At 47.4% G+C, this 16,455-nt stretch overlaps 1 protein-coding gene across 3 annotated transcripts in view; it reads right to left on the reverse strand.

Moving 5' to 3' along the window:
• Positions 1–15,989, reverse strand: part of SLC25A33 (solute carrier family 25 member 33) — a 43,145-nt gene extending 27,156 nt beyond the window's left edge. The window contains exons 1-2 of one of the 3 annotated variants that reach the window (XM_009447908.5): positions 15,657–15,989; positions 1,496–1,675 (exon numbers count right to left, since the gene is read on the reverse strand). In XM_009447908.5, coding sequence (XP_009446183.1) covers positions 1,496–1,675; positions 15,657–15,712 — 236 coding nt within the window. In that variant the 5' untranslated portion in view covers positions 15,713–15,989. Of the gene's footprint in view, positions 1–1,495; positions 1,676–15,011 lie in introns of all 3 variants that reach the window. The other 2 variants (XM_063805138.1, XM_063805148.1) reach the window with 2 other exon arrangements.
• Positions 15,990–16,455: the final 466 nt, after the last annotated feature.

Genomic DNA, 16,455 nt, shown 5'->3' on the forward strand with positions numbered 1-16,455 from the left:
GTCTCTACTAAAAATACAAAAAAAATTAGCTGGGTGTGATGGCGGGCACCTGCAGTCCCAGCTACTCAGGAGGCTGAGGCAGGAGAATGGCGTGAACCCAGGAGGCGGAGCTTGCAGTGAGTGGAGATCGCGCCACTGCACTCCAGCCTGGGTGACAGAGTGAGACTCCATCTCAAAAAAAAAAAAAAAAAAAAAAGTGCTAAATGTGTTGTTTTTAAAACAGAGCATCTCCATTTTATTACTTTTTTCTAACATTTCCCAAATAAATCTCTATACTGATAGCTTTCTTGATGAATGTCTTTCTTGAACATACTCTTGCCCAAGAATCAGTTTCAAAGATTTGAATATTACACTCAGTTAAATTCAACTATTAATTATAGAGCATCTCAAAGTACAAGGTCCTGAGCTAAAAATCAGATATTCAATCAGTTCTCTTCTGAATTTGATTTTACCTTATGCATAGACTGATAAGCCAAATTTGACTTAAGAATATTTGGCTACTTTATAAGCAAATGAATTATTTTTTCTACAGTAAAAATAATAAAATGGGCAGGTAGCTCAGGTATAAAACAAATTTTAAAGCCCATTTTATTAAATATAACTTTTCTACACATTTAAAAATATTTCCCAATAAAAAGCAAAAAAAAAAGCCGGTGTGGTGGCTCACGCCTGTAATCCCAGCACTTTGGGAGGCTGAGGCAGGCGGATCACCTGAGGTTGGGAGTTTGGGACCAGCCTGGCCAACATGGAGAAACTCCATCTCTATGAAAAATACAAAATTAGCCGGGCATGGTGGCGCATGTCTGTAATCCCAGCTACTCGGGAGGCTGAGGCAGGAGAATCGCTTGAATCCAGGAGGCAGAGGTTGCGGTGAGCTGAGATTGTGCCATTGCACTCCAGTTTGGGCAACGAGAGCAAAACTCCAGCTCAAAAACAAACAAACAAACAAACATTTTGTTTCTTTTAAAAATATTCACGGCTGGGTGCGGTGGCTCACGCCTGTAATACCAGCACTTTGGGAGGCCAAGGTGGGCAGATCACCTGCAGCAAACCAAGATCGCACCATTGCACTCCAGCTTGGGTGACAGAGCGAGATTCTTCTGTCTCAAAAAAAGTAAATAAAATAAAATAAAATATTCACAACTCTTCTGTTGTGCAATTTTTAAAATTTTACTCTATCACCTCTTATCTTCATTTCCCTCAAAAGCTTTGAGCAAGAGCAATGATGTGATGCAACAATTTACACGTGGATTTTTGGTTTGCTTTGCTAGGTTTACTTTAACTGCCCTGGATGATGGTCACATGTACACTGGGACCCCCGCTGCCAGGGGAGCAAGGTCAGAGCTCAAAGGTATTGGTAAAGAAATCTAATTCTTAAGTTAGGACCAAGGCTATGCAAACAGAACATCACATTTGATAAGCTTGATGAACATTCTCTGTTGACAGTGGTGGTACAGGGTGTGCAGGTGGCAGGAGCAGACAAGACTGAACTTACTTCAGAACCTGAAAGAGTCCAGGTGTCACGGATGTTGGTCTCACCATTCCAGCTCCACTAATGGTCCCCAGATGAACCTGAGGATAGTAGACTGTCCGGAGAGCTAATCTTGAAGACTGCAACCGTGTCTTAATGACTTCTAGTGGACAAGTGAAAACAGCACCAACTGTGCCTCCACACCTGTAAGGGAAACCAAAGCAGATCAGAGAAGCTATACTATTCTCCACACAATGGAATGCTAAGTTTAGCTTTTCTCTCTTTAAAACTAGAACGCGCCGGGCGCGGTGGCTCACGCCTGTAATCCCAGCACTTTGGGAGGCTGAGGTGGGCGGATCACGAGGTCAGGAGATCGAGACCATCCTGGCTAACACAGTGAAACCCTGTCTCTATTAAAAATACAAAAAAAGAAAAAAATTAGCTGGGCGTGGTGGCAGGTGCCTGTAGTCCCAGCTACTCGGGAGGCTGAGGCAGGAGAATGGCGTGAACCCAGGAGGCAGAGGCTGCAGTGAGCCGATTGTGCCACTGCACTCCAGCCTGAGTGACAGAGCAAGACTCCGTCTCAAACAAACAAACAAAAAAAAACAACAACAAAAAACTAGAACACAACAAAGGTTAATAAAATTAGTTGAACCTCAGCACTTTGGGAGGCCGAGGCAGGTGGATCACCTGAGGTCAGGAGTTCGAGACCAGCCAGGCCAACATGGCAAAACCCCATCTCTGCTAAAAATACAAAAATTAGCCGGGCATGGTGGTGCATGCCTGTAATCCCAGCTACTCAGGAGGCTGAGGCAGAGGTTGCAGTGAGCGGAGATCTCGCCGTTGCACTCCAGCCTGGGCAACAGAGCAAGACTCCATCTCAAAAAAAAAAAAAAGTTGAAATCCCAGAGCTAAAGGGTAACTACTATTCCCATGTTAGCACATCCTTTGGGGCTTTCCATTCTTGGCATTTTCACCTAACCCCTTCCCAGTATCTAGGTATTCTGAGTGCCCTTTTATGGCAAATTATGCACCTGCTTCATCATTTCCAATGGCTTCATACTATCTCTGCCTTATCGATTGATAAGATTTTAACCAATTTCCTACTGTTGGACATTCATGTAATTTCCAATTTCACTACCATGCTGCAATGAATACTCTAGAAAAGTATTTCTGCACATTCAAACAAAATAGTTCATTCAGGTGAAGATACTATTTTGAAAATCAATATTTACTCCAATACAGACCCTTCTTAAAATTTGATTAATTACTTTCGGCCAGGCACTGTGGCTCACACTTGTAATACTACCACTCTGGGAGGCTGAGGCAGGTGGATTACTTGAGGCCAGGAGTTCGAGACCAGCCTGGCCAACAGGGCGAAACCCAATCTCTACTAAAAAAAAAATACAAAAATTAGCCGGGTGTAGTGGCACATGCCTGTAATGCCTGTAATTCCAGCTACTGGGGAGGCTGAGGCAGGAGAATAGCTTGAATGCAGGAGGCAGAGGTTGCCTTGGCAGTGAGCCAAGATTGTGTCACTGCACTCCAGCCTGGGTGACAGAGCAAGACTGTCTTAAAAAAAAAAATCTGATTAATCACCTTCAACAATGAAGTCCTTGTGTTTCCCTCATTCACAACTATCAGTTAATCCTGTGTTTTCATTACTCACACTGTCTCTCTGGATCAGGGTTCCCCTAAGCCAATCATTTGAGTATTACCCTTATATTCATATCAAGATATTACCTGAATTACTATTTAAATATTTTTCTTCAAGGCAACTCACTTATTTATCCTAAAATACCTACTTCCATCATCTCTTAAACAATTCTACCAATGAAATAACATGTTTGATGGGCTAGTTATAATTAACAATGTCAAGGGCCATAGACACATCCTCACCCATGCCTACCAATGATACAGGCCTCACTCTGGAAAACATCGCTCTATAATCTGATGAGTTCAAGATTCAGACCTGGGGCCTTACTTATCTTTCCATCCCTGGCATCAGGGCTCAACAAGTTCCTAAACAGTGTTTACTAAGCAAAGGAATTATTCAATTGAGATTTCAACAAAAATGGCTTCCAAGGTTTCTAAGTATTTGAAAAAAAGTCTTTCTCATTAGACTGGGAGCTCCTTGGAGAAAAGCTGTTCGTACATTCTTGCAACTAGAGCGTAGCAGGCACCTGGCATAAAATAGGTGGGTCAATAAAAATGATAGGGCACCAGCATCTCCGCCTGGGAAAAGCAACGACAGGAAGGAAAAACAGGCCTGGACATATAGAATGTTTATGCAGCTTCCCTACTCCACTAGAGGCAAATGTTGGAAATCTAGAAGCAAACCTAGTACCTAACACACACTCTGAAAGTAATGAATGAAGTAAAAACCCCATGAGGGATTATTTTATTTTATTTATTTACCTATTTATTTTTGGGGGACAGTTTCACTCTGTCACCCAGGCTGGGAGTGCAGTGGTGCGGTTTCAGTTCACTGCAACCTCTGCCTCCTGGGTTCAAGCAATTGTCGTGCCTCAGCCTCCTGAGTAGTTGGGACTACAGGTCCCAGCTGTATTTTTTTGTATTTTTAGTAGAGACAGGGTTTCACCATGTTGGCCAGGCTGGTCTTCAACTCCTGACCTCACGTGATCCACCTGCCTTGGCCTCCCAAAGTGCTGGGATTACAGGCGTGAGCCACGCACCTGGCCTATTTTTATTTTTAATCAAGTTGTGGGCCTAGCTTAATACTGGTTTGTGTAATTTGCTCCAAGCACTAGAATATATCTAAAGAAAATAGGCTATAATAAGGAATATTTTTAAAAAGATAGAAGTGGCCAGGTGTGACAGCTCATGCCTGTAATCCTAGCACTTTAGGAGGCCGAGATGGGTGGACCACTTGAGCTCAGGAGTTGGAGACCAGCCTGGCCAACAGGTCAAAACCCTGTCTCTACCAAGAATACACATTAAAAAATTAGCTGGGTGTGGTGATGTGCGCCTGTAGTCCCGATACTCGAGAGACTGAGGTGGGAGGATGGCTTAAGACCAGGAGGCAGAGGTTGCAGTGGGCTGAGATCACACCACTGCACTCCAGCCTGGGTGACAAAGCCAAGACTCAGTCTCAATAAATAAATAAATAAATAAATAAATAAATAAATAATAAAAATAAAAATGATAGACGTAAAAACTTTCTAACCCATGTCTATTCATACAAAATACTCCTACCTGTCATAATAACCACATGCCTAAAAAGTATAACATTTAAAGATACTGAGAAACTTACCAGCTACGTAGTAAAATAAAGAAATACCTGAAATCTATTTGTGTTCGATAACATAACTCCAAATCATTGAAAAAGAGCTTCTGGGTAAATCCTTTCATCAGAAAGCCAGTAAGTTCAAATACCATACAGGTCAACCACCTTTGCTTTGTCCCTAAGTAAAATGCACTCATTACTTTGGCCAACTGTCATCCAAGTCTATGCCACTGATCAAAGGATGGTGTGTTCGTCCAAAAAAGCAAATGCCCTAGTAACAGTGAATCAGTGACCTCTTTCAAGGTGGCAGGCCACACTCACTTTTTTTTTTTTTTTTTTAAAGACAGAAGGTCTTTCTCTGTTACCCAGGCTGGAGTCCTGTCTCTACAAAAACAAAAACAAATTAGTCAGGCATGGTGGTGTACACCTGTAGTCCCAGCTACTTAGGAGGATCACCTGAACCCAAGGAGGTCAAGGCTGCAGTGAGGTGAGATGACACTACTGCACTTCAGCCTGGGTGAGACCCCGTCTCAAAAAAAAAAAAAAAAAAAAAAAAATATATATATATATATGTATATAGAAAAAATATATAGAAATATACATATATAGAAATATATATATCTATATATATATATCTATATGTTGGGCGTAGCGGCTCACACCTGTAATCCCAGCACTCTGGGAGGCTGAGGTGGGCAGATTACTTGAGATAAGGAGTTCTAGAGACCAGCCTGACCAACATGCTGAAACCCTGTCTCTACTAAAAATACAAAAATTAGCTGGGTGTGGTGGCAGGTGCCTGTAATCCCAGGTACTCAGGAGGCTGAGGCAGGAGAATCCCTTGAATCTGGGAGGCGGAGGTTACAGTGAGCCGATCTCGCACAACTGCACTCCAGCCTGAGCGACAGAGCAAGACTCTGTATCAAAAAAAAAAAAAAAAAAAAAGGTTTGTGATGTACTGGAGGCCTTGGTGAATGTTTTTTCATTGTAGATGGCATTCAACCTACTATGAGCCCCAACACTGGGAACTCCCATTGATCCCACCATCAGTTCATCCCCCGCATTGATCCCACCATCAGTTCATCCCCCGCATTGATCCCACCATCAGTTCATCCCCGCCATTGATCTCACCAGCAGTTCATCAACCCCATTGATCCCACCAGCAGTTCATCCCCCGCATTGATCCCACCAACAGTTCATCCCCCCCATTGATCCCACCAGCAGTTCATCCCCCGCATTGATCCCACCATCAGTTCATCCCCCCCATTGATCCCACCATCAGTTCATCCCCCCCATTGATCCCACCAACAGTTCATCCCCCCCATTGATCCCACCAACAGTTCATCCCTCCCATTGATCCCACCAGCAGTTCATTCCCACATCTCTTTTCTGCCTTGCTTGCCCTGGGGAGCTTGCAGGCAGAACTAGGTGCCTTTCCTTCCTCTGGTCCCCATGCTCCTTGACATCAAGCCAATGGGACCGCTAGGAGTTAACAAGATTGGCTCAAAGTGGGAGTCACTGAGTGTCCTTCCCAAGCATACCACCCAGTCCCTTCTCATCCTGCTGGCTTGGGCCAATGCACCAGCCTCTCACTTGTAGGAGGCATCTGGCCACAGAGCAAGCTACCAGTCTCCCTGCCTTACAAGCTCTCTCAATCTGTAGCCCAGACCTACTAGGGGCCGGGGACAGAGCTGGGGACAATAATAGTAAAATCCTCTCTGCCCACACACCCCAATGTTGACACCCACAACCGTTCTTCTCTCATAGACAGTCTGGTCAATGGCAGCAGGGCAGGTTCTTCCACCTAAGTCTTAGACTAGGATCCTCTTGGTTCATCTGAGGGCTCCAGTAGCCAGTGCTCAGACAGTAGGAAAAGTCATATTCAACCGCCAGTTACATGCTGACGCAGCGTTAGCCTCACATAGTTGGAAAATGGACTAATCTGACTGGCAAGCAGTATTTCAGACAAGGAATCTCCAAACTGGGATACATACTCTAAGAGATGTGCACCATGACCTACTGGCATACAGAAAGAAATAACATTTTATTTATAACCTCCACCATTTAATTTCTATTTTGTTTGTTTGCTTTTTGTTGTTGAGACAGAGTCTCACTCTGTCACCCAGGCTGGAGTGCAGCGGCGTGATCTCGGCTCACTGCAACCTCTGCCTCCCAGGTTCAAGTGATTCTCATGCCTTACCCTCATGAGTACCTGGGATTACAGGCATGCGCCATCCTACCTAGATAATTTTTGTATTTTTAGTAGAGACAGGGTTTCACCATGTTGGCCAGGCTGGTCTTGAACTCCTGACCTCAGGAGATGCATCCGCCTGGGCCTCCCAAAGTGCTGGGATTATAGGCGTGAGCCACCGCGCCCAGCCCATTTAATTTCTATTTTGCGTATAGGTCTTATAGTATGTATAAAAGTAACAGGGTAATATAATTATACATAAGATATGCAGAAACATGTTAGTCATAGCAGTGTATGATTAAAGTTTGAAGGCCATGGCTGGGCACAGACTCAAACCTGTAATCCCAGCACTTTGGGAGGCCAAGGCAGGCAGATTGCTTGAGCTCAGGAGTTCTGAGATCAGCTTGGGCAACATGGTGAAAACCCATCTCTACAAAAACTACAGAAATTAGCCAGGCGTGGTGGTGCGCGCCTGTAGTCCCAGCTACTCTAGTTTCAGCCACCCAGCTACCCTGGAGGCTGAGGTGGGAGGATCGCTTGAGCCTGGCAGGTCAAGGCTGCAGTGAGCAGTGATCATACCCCTGCACTCCAGCGTGGGTGACAGGAAGGGAAAAACAAAAACAAAAACAAAATCAAAACAAAACAAACAAGAAACCCACAAAAACTTAAAAAAAAAAAGTTTGAAGGCCACTATTCTAAACCAGTAGTTCTCAATTGGGGCAATTTTGTTCCCACCCCAGTAACAAAATGTCAAGACATTTTGGGTTTTGAAATGGGGGAGAGGGGGTTACTCGTATCTAGTGGGTAGAGGCCTGGGATGCTGCTAAATATCCTACAATGCACAAGACAGCCCATCCCTCACAGACAAATAATCATCCAACCAAAGTTGAGAAACCCTGTTCTAGACCAATAAAATGGGCACTATTTGAAGACCGTAAAATGGACTGGTGGCACTGCTGGTTGCCTCCCCAGCATCCATCCGTCTCTTCCTCTGTCTTAACAAGATCGCTAATTTCCTTTTTTTTTTTCTTTTGAGACAGAGTTTTGCTCTTGTTGCCCAGGCTGGCGCAATCTCAGCGCACTGCAACCTCCGCCTCCTGGGTTCAAGCAATTCTCCTGCCTCAGCCTCCGGGGTAGCTGTGATTACAGATGTGTGCCACAATGCTTGGCTAATTTTTGTATTTTTAGTAGAGATGGGGTTTCACCATGTTGGCCAGGCTGGTCTTGAACTCCTGACCTCAGGTGATCTGCCCTCCTTGGCCTCCCAAAGTGCTGGGATTACAGGCATGAGCCACTGCGCCTGGCCAAGATCCCTAATTTCTTAAGTCACACAGAGGACAGGATTGAACTCATGTCTAGTTTTGGCCTGACTCACTGAAGCATGTCCACATCATAACATCTACTTTGCCTTATCTGTTTAGGGATGGACATATGATTTCAGCCCAAGTACTCAGCATAATTTCCCTGGGAGCAATGACTGGTTTAGAGCAAGGGGTACATGTCCTAGTGGATTCAGAATTACACTGAAGACTTGCTTAATGGTGGGAGAAATACCAGGAGCTGCTGCTGGAAGCCCTTCTGTGGCTATGCAGGGCCAGCCTTAGAATGAAGCAGGTTACTGGAGGCCAAGCAGGCGTGGGTGGGCCCCTCCCGGTGACACTGATGCACTGCTCAGCTAAGCCCTCACCAGAAGCCTGTGCTCCCTCTAGAGTTCAGGTTTTTGTACCCATAAGCAAGCCGGTTTGAAGTTGAATCTTCTATTACTTGCAACTGAACACCCCCTAAATGAGCCTAGTCAAAAAAAATGTATACCTAAACTTTTCGAGAAAGCAGTTAAAGAGTTTTACTAACATAAATAATCTTCCAAAGGCCAGCTGGGACTCATGCTTGTCTTAACAGTTCTGAGGAAACACCCTGGACATTAATTTAATTTTGCTCCTAAGGTAATACTGTTCTAGTCAGTCACTGATGCCAAAGTGCAGAGAAAATTCTCTGTGGGGCAAGGTGCGGTGGTTCACGCCTGTAATCCCAGCACTTTGGGAGGCTGAGGAGGGCGGATCACGAGGTCAGGAGATCGAGACCATCCTGGCTAACACGGTGAAACCCTGTCTCTACTAAAAATACAAAAAATGAGCCGGGTGTGGTGGCGGGTGCCTATAGTCCCAGCTACTCGGGAGGCTGAAGCAGGAGAATGGCGTGAACCCGGGAGATGGAGTTTGCAGTGAGCCGAGATCGCACCACTGCGCTCCAGCCTGGGCGACAGAGCGAGACTCCGTTTCAAAAAAAAAAAAAAAATTTCTCTGTGGGATATTCCATTCACAGCAAACATCTGAAGGATTTGAATCCAGTGGAGGAAAGCTAGGAAAAATTGTTAAACTACATGTCTAAAAGCAGTCATGAGGGATGCTCTTTGAAGTCTATTTGCCTAATTTTCTAAAAAGAAACTACTAATTGAATTTTTTCTGCACCTTTTCTGTTTTCAACTATGTATTCCTTTTCTGTTTTTTTAGACGGAGTCTCGCTCTGTTGCCCAGGCTGGAGTGCAGTGGCGCGATCTCGGCTCACTGCAAGCTCCGCCTCCCGGGTTCAAGCGATTCTCCTGCCTCAGCCTCCCAAGTAGCTGAGATTACAGGCCTGCGCCACCATGCCCAGCTAAATTCTTTTTTATTTTTAGTAGAGATGGGATTTCACCATGTTGCCAGGCTGGTCTTGAACTCCTGACCTCAAGTGATCCACCTGCCTCGGCCTCCTTTTAAAGTGCTGGGATTGGCTGGGCGCGGTGGCTCACGCCTGTAATCCCAGCACTTTGGGAGTCCCAGGCGGGTGGATCACGAGATCAGGAGTTCAAGACCAGCCTGGCCAAGATGGTGAAACCCCATCTCTACTAAATATACAAAAAAAAATTAGCTGGGCGTGGTGGCAGGCGCCTGTAATCCCAGCTACTCGGGAGGCTGAGGCAGGAGAATCGCTTGAACTCGGAGGGCGGAGGTTGCAGTGAGCCAAGATCTCGCCACTGCACTCCAGGCTGGGTGACAGAGTGAGACTCCGTCTCAAAATAAAAATAAAAATAAAGTGCTGGGATCACAGGTATGAGCCACCACACCCAGCCTATGTATTCCTTTTCTTTAAAGATAAAAATATGCTCCCCTAGAATCACTTGAACCCGGGAGGCAGAAGTTGCAGAGAGCTGAGATCACACCACTGCACTCCAGCCTGGGTAACAAGAGCAAAACTCTGTCTCAAAAACAAACAAACAAAACAAAAAAACCCACCAAAAACAAAAAAACTCCCCTCCCCATTCCTCTACCTTCTCTCATTATTCCTTTCCAAAACTGAAGTTTTGTATTTATTACATGAAGATATAGTTAACCTTCTAATCCTTTTACACCCATGCCTCCCTAGTTTAATTTTTCCCCTTGTGGCTTAGGCACCTCACCTCCAGTTGACAGCAGAGTAAAACTACAACGTTACTACTATAATATATACTGGGATTTTAAAAAAGGTATCTTTATGTGATCAGAAGTCATAAAATTTTAAATTATGCACACAGAATTGTGCTTTTTAACTCTGAGTTTAAACTATCAAGGAAAATTTGTAAAAACCAACTGTCTTCAACAACAGCCTCTGTTCCCTATGCATACATGCCTATCGGGCACTAAAACCAAGGCCTGTATGCTCTTTCTGATAATAATCATTACCCCACTGATGGTAAACTGCTTTCCAGGCTCACAGCTTATCCACATTTTGCCAACAAATGATACTGCCAGACATCCTGCAATCCTAATCTTTGGAGGTTTGGTAACCACCATTTCACCTGCTACCTCTATCGTGCTATTTAAAAGACATTAGGTGCTTTTCTGTATACACTGTAAATTTTTGGAAAGTTTTACTTGAAACCTGGCATTGGCTGGGCTTGGTGGCTCATGCCTGTAATCCCAGCACTTTCGGAGGCTGAGATGGGCAGATCACCTGAGGTCAGGAGTTCGAGGCCAGTCTGGCCAACATGGTGAAACCTGGTCTCTACTAAAAATACAAAAAACAGCCGGGTGTGGTGGCACGTGCCTGTAATTACAGCTCCTTGGGAGGCTGAGGCACGAGAATTGCTTGAACCTGGGAGGTGGAGGTTGCAGCGAGCCGAGATGTCACCACTGCACTCCAGCCTGGGCTACACAGAGAGATGCTGCTTCAAAAAAAGAAAAAAAAAAAAAACTAACCATTAGCTGATAAAGATTTAATTTGCAGGACAAGTACCTGAGTATACCTGGCAACAGCTGCCCATACTAGGTGGGAAAACATTGAATTTTGAAAATATCTGTGTCTTATTATAGTTTAAGTTTTTCATTTTTTGTTTTTTGTTTTTCTTGTGAGATGGAGTCTCTCTCTCTGTCTCCCAGGCTGGAGTGCAGTGGAGCAATCTCAGCTCACTGCAACCTCCACCTCCCAGGTTCAAGCGATTTTCCTACCTCAGCCTCCCAAGTAGCTGGGATTACAGGCATGCACCACCATGCCCAGCTAATTTTTGTATTTTCAGTAGAGACGGGTTTTGCCATGTTGGCCAGGCTGGTCTCGAACTCCTGACCTCAGGTGATCCACCCGCCTCGGCCTCCCACAGTGCTGGCATTACAGGCGTGAGCCACCACACCTGGCCTAGTTTAAAATCTTAAAGATATACTATATTCCCATTAAAATACATTTTAAAGGCTAGGATGACAAAACAAAAAAGCATGCCATAAAAATAAGACCCAAAGCATCTAACCCAGGATCAACCTCTAAATCTAAGGACAGCTTAGCCCAGCTATTTCAGGTACTGAGTAGATCTAAATCGGCACTGTGCTGTTAAGTGGCTGCCCAGCAGATGAAGGACATCACTAGCACTAACAGACAACCAGAACCCCCATGCTATTTGATGGGGCAAATTTATAGGATTTTCGTCTTTGGCAAATCAAGCCTACATACAGAAGGGCCACCTCAAAGCACTTCTGTGTTCTTCTTGATGAGGTGGTTTAAACAATAGAAAAGGAATGACAGGACTGGGCCCAGTGGCTCACACCTGTAATCCCAACACTTTGGGAGGCTGAGGTGGGCGGATCACCTGAGGGCAGGAGTTCGAGACCAGCCTGTCCAACATGGTGAAACCCTGTCTCTACTAAAAATACAAAAATTAGCCGGGCGTGGTGGCGTGAGCCTTTAATCCCAGCTACTCAGGAGGCTGAGGCAAGAGAATCACTTGAACCCAGGAGGTAGAGGCTGCAGTGAGCTGAGATTGCACCACTGCACTCCAGCCTGGGCAACAAGAGTGAAACTCCGTATCAAAAATAAATAAATAAATAAATAAAAATACCTTTTCACGCAGGGCGTGGTGGCTCACACCTGTATAATCCTAGCACTTTGGGAGGCCAAGGCAGGTGGATCACTTGAGGTCAGGAGTTCGAGACCAGCCTAGCCAACGTGGCAAAACCCCATCTCTACTAAAAATACAAAAATTAGCTGGGCATGATGGCACATGCCTGTAATCCCAGCTACCGGGGAGGCTGAGGCACGCGAATCAAATTGCTTCAACCCGGGAGGCGGAGGTTGCAGTGAGCAGAGATTGCACCACTGCACTCCAGCCTGGGCGACAGAGTGAGGCTCCGTCTCAAAAAATAAAAATAAAAATAAAGAAATGCTTGTTCAGTATCACAGTATCATTAATTAGCAACAGTATTAAACTTGTTTGATGTTATAGTTTCCAATGGCTATTCAATAAACAAGAGAAATGTGACAGATTTTTAGTGGGGACTCTGACTTCTTTTCAAAGGAAGTGCACTTCGTCTTCTGGAAAGACGCCAGCTTAACAACAGCAGCAACTAGTTACTTGGAGCAAGGCAGCACATATTCCACCGGACTAGGTGGGACCTCTGGGTGGCCTCATTTTAACCATACAATACAGCCATTTTACACTCAGCTCCTTTCATGTTCTTCCCTAACAGAAAGTAAAATATTTTAGGCTAGTGAGAGTGGATCAAAATCCAATTAGTTACTCTGAAAACATCCTTTTGGAAGCTGTCTTTTCTTTCTTGAGTCTCAAATTGCTGCCAAGACAGGAACGGAAACTTGTTAAATACAATGGCTTCAGGCGCCACCCTAATAAACTACCTACATCTTAATCAAGCAGGAGAGCTGTGCTGGCCACTGCAGATTTACTCCATCACAAGGTATAAGCCTGGTGCCCTAGTAGGAGAATCTGGCAGCCAGAGGGCACAGTGAGGGGTACAGAGGGAGATTCAACAAGACAGGGCCATCCATCTCACAGTGAGCCTCAACAGAGGCTGCTCCAGCATGCAACTCTCCTGGTTTGGAATACAAAGAAAAATTGTAAAAGACCACCTCACTGGCCGGGCGCAGTGGCTCACGCCTGCAATCCCAGCACTTTGGGAGGCCGAGGTGGGCAGAGGGGGTCAGGAGATCGAGACCATTCTGGCTAACACGGTTAAACTCCGTCTCTACTAAAAATATACAAAATTAGCCGGGCGTGGTGGCGGGCACCTGTAGTCCCAGCTATTCGGGAGGCTGAGGCAGGAGAATGGCGTGAACCCGGGAGGCGGAGCTTGCAGTGAGCCGAGATGGCGCCACTGCACTCCAGCCTGGGAGACAGAGCAAGACTCCGTCTGAAAAAAAACAAAAAACAAAAACCCACCTCACTAAAAACAGTAAGTCAAAATCACTGAGCAGAAATTCCTTTTTTTTTTTTTTTTTAAATGATCCTTCTTGGCTTAAAAAACGTGTGAGACAAAAAAAAAAAAAAAGGCCAACTTGTTTAAAATTCCCAAGAAAGACAAATTTATATAGAGTGGCTTAATTTAAGAATGCTTCCCCCTTGTGTTACTCTGAAAGGAAGTCTCCGCCGGGCATGGTGGCTCACGCCTGTAATCCCAGCAATTTGGGAGGCCAAGGTGGGCCATCACTTGAGGTCAGGAGTGCCAGCCTGGCCAACATGGCAAAACTCCGCCTCTTAGCAAAAACACAAAAAAATTAGCTGGGCGTGGCCGGGCGCAGTGGCTCACGCTTGTAATCCCAGCACTTTGGGAGGCCGAGGCGGGCGGATCACGAGGTCAGGAGATCGAGACCATCCTGGCTAACACGGTGAAACCCCGTCTCTACTAAAAATACAAAAAGCTGGGCGCAGTGGCGGGCGCCTGTAGTCCCAGCTACTCGGGAGGCTGAGACAGGAGAATGGCGTGAACCCGGGAGGCGGAGCTTGCAGTGAGCCGAGATGGCGCCAGTGCACTCCAGCCTGGGCTACAGAGCGAAACTCCGTCTCCAAAAAAAAAAAAAGGAAAAAAAAAATTAGCCAGGCATGGTGGCGGGGCCTGTAATCCCAGCTACTCGGGAGGCTGAGGCAGGAGAATCGCCTGAACCCGGGAGGCGGAAGTTGCAGTGAGCCCAAAGATCGCACCACTGCACTCCAGCCTGGGCGACAGAGGAAGACTCCCTCTCAAAAAAAAAAAAAAAAAAAAAAAAAAAAAAAAAGGAAGTCTCAATGGAGACATGGAGGGAAGGGTTGCAAGGGAATGAATGACAGGGAAGAGATGAATGAGAAACTCTTCCAATCTATGAAGACCCACCGAAGTTTTTGGTTAAAGTAACCTGGTGACTGCCCACAATACAAGTACAAAAAAAGCTCAGGGACGCTTTCATCAGTCATCTTCCAAGATAAGTTTCTCAACCATTGTTTGTTGTAAGGAACATATCCAGGTAGGAATCCAGGCTGCAACTACTCAAGCCAAGATGATCATCCCAGGATAAACTATTTTATGCAAAATATCCTACACTCAAAAATTCCTGTGCCAGGCCGATGAGGTCCTCAAATTAATACTCCAAATATCTGTAAGACTCCGAAAGGACCCCAAGCCACCGGCTATGATAAAGGAAAAAAGGAAATTACTAATACTCAAAAATATTTTACCTTCTATTCTCGGCGGGAGGTGACAAGGGGAGGTGGCGAGGGGTACCATCTCCCTTCCTAACCGCAGAACTCAACCTCCTAAAAATGCATTGTCTCCCTGGAAAAAAAGTGCCTGACCATAGACCCAATGCAGCTTTCAAAACAAGGAACACCTTACAATTCTGCGGTCTCTGGCGTTGGAAGCGTCTACCAGCCGGCGAGAAGTGTCTCAACACACCTTCCAGACCTCATATTAGTTCGGGTCCCTGGCTTAGCCACCCCGCGTGTGGCCGCAAGCATCACCGTTCACCAGCACCACCCAGGCCTTGCTGACGTCCAACGTCTGCAGACCTTTTTGCCCGTCCGGATGACCTCCCGCGCTGCCCTGAGGAACCTCGGGCACACCCGAGCATCAGCGATCCTACCACGGGCTCTGAGGCGCTGCGCTTCGGGAGAGGCCCCAGGAGAAGGGGGCGGGGGAGGGGGGGCCGCGCCACAGCGTCCAGGCTGGACCGCCGCCGAGCAACACTCGCCGGCCACTGACTGTTCAGAATGGGGAAAAGCTGGGGACGCCGCGGGGAGGACGGGCGGCGGGGCACAGCCGCCCTCGGGGCTGCGGTCAGGACGTAGGGGTGAGGAAGGCCCGACCCCCTCCCTCGGCCCTGCCCACCAGTCCCCGACGCCGGGACTTCCTCCTCCCGAGCGCCGGCGCCGTAGCCCGGGGAAGGCCGGTAACCGCCGCGGGAGGCTGGGGCCGCGCCCGGGGCGAAGGCCGAGGGGACCGCAGGCGGTGGGGCGCGCGCGGCTGGGCCCGGGAACTCACCCGCCGGCGAAGAGGTGAAGCAGCGTGTTCTCCTTCTGCTGGCCGCCCGTCGCCATGGCCGCGCCGGCTCCGCGGCCCGTCGCCGCCCGGTGGCGAGAGCGCGTGGCGGCTCGAGGGATGCGCGAGGTCGCCGGGTCTTGTCTCCCCGCTGCCCTCAGGGGGCTGCCGGCAACGCCTCCATGCGCGCGCGGGCTCCAACGCCCGGCTCTGCTCGGCCCGCGCCTTCCGCGGCGTGGCCGCCGGCGCCTCACCGGCCTCTGCGGCGCGAGCCCGGCGGGGAGCTAGAGCCCGGCGCGCGGCCGTCACGTGGCGGGGGCCGGACCGTGACGTCACGGGCGCGCGAGTCTGGGGCGGGGCGTGACGGGGGTGTGGACCCAAATTTCGAGCGCTCATTGGTTAGAACGCGGATGTGGGCGGGGAGGTTGCGCAGTTCTGGGGCGGAGCCAGCCCCGAGCGAATGACTGGGGAGAGGGGCTGGCCTAGGCCGGAGTGTGGAGGCAGTGGAAACTGGCTGTGACTGACTGGTCCTCGCTCCTCAGAGAAGCCTCGCGAGGCCCTAGGCCTTGCCTTATTTTAAAAGTTTACTTTGTGATATTTACGTGTGCAAAAGGTGTACAAATTACGTGTTACATCTCACACCTCTGTACTCACCACCCCGTTTAGGGAAACAAAAACATAATCTAAAAAACTATAATCTAAACAGCCTTAGATAATCAGTGAGGCCCTCACGGTGGCTCACGCCTGCAATCTCAACACTTTGGGAGGCCGAGGCGGGCGGGCGGATCGCCTGAAGCCAGGA

The sequence above is a fragment of the Pan troglodytes genome, chromosome 1 (assembly GCF_028858775.2).
Source record: "Pan troglodytes isolate AG18354 chromosome 1, NHGRI_mPanTro3-v2.0_pri, whole genome shotgun sequence".
Taxonomy (NCBI): domain Eukaryota; kingdom Metazoa; phylum Chordata; class Mammalia; order Primates; family Hominidae; genus Pan; species Pan troglodytes.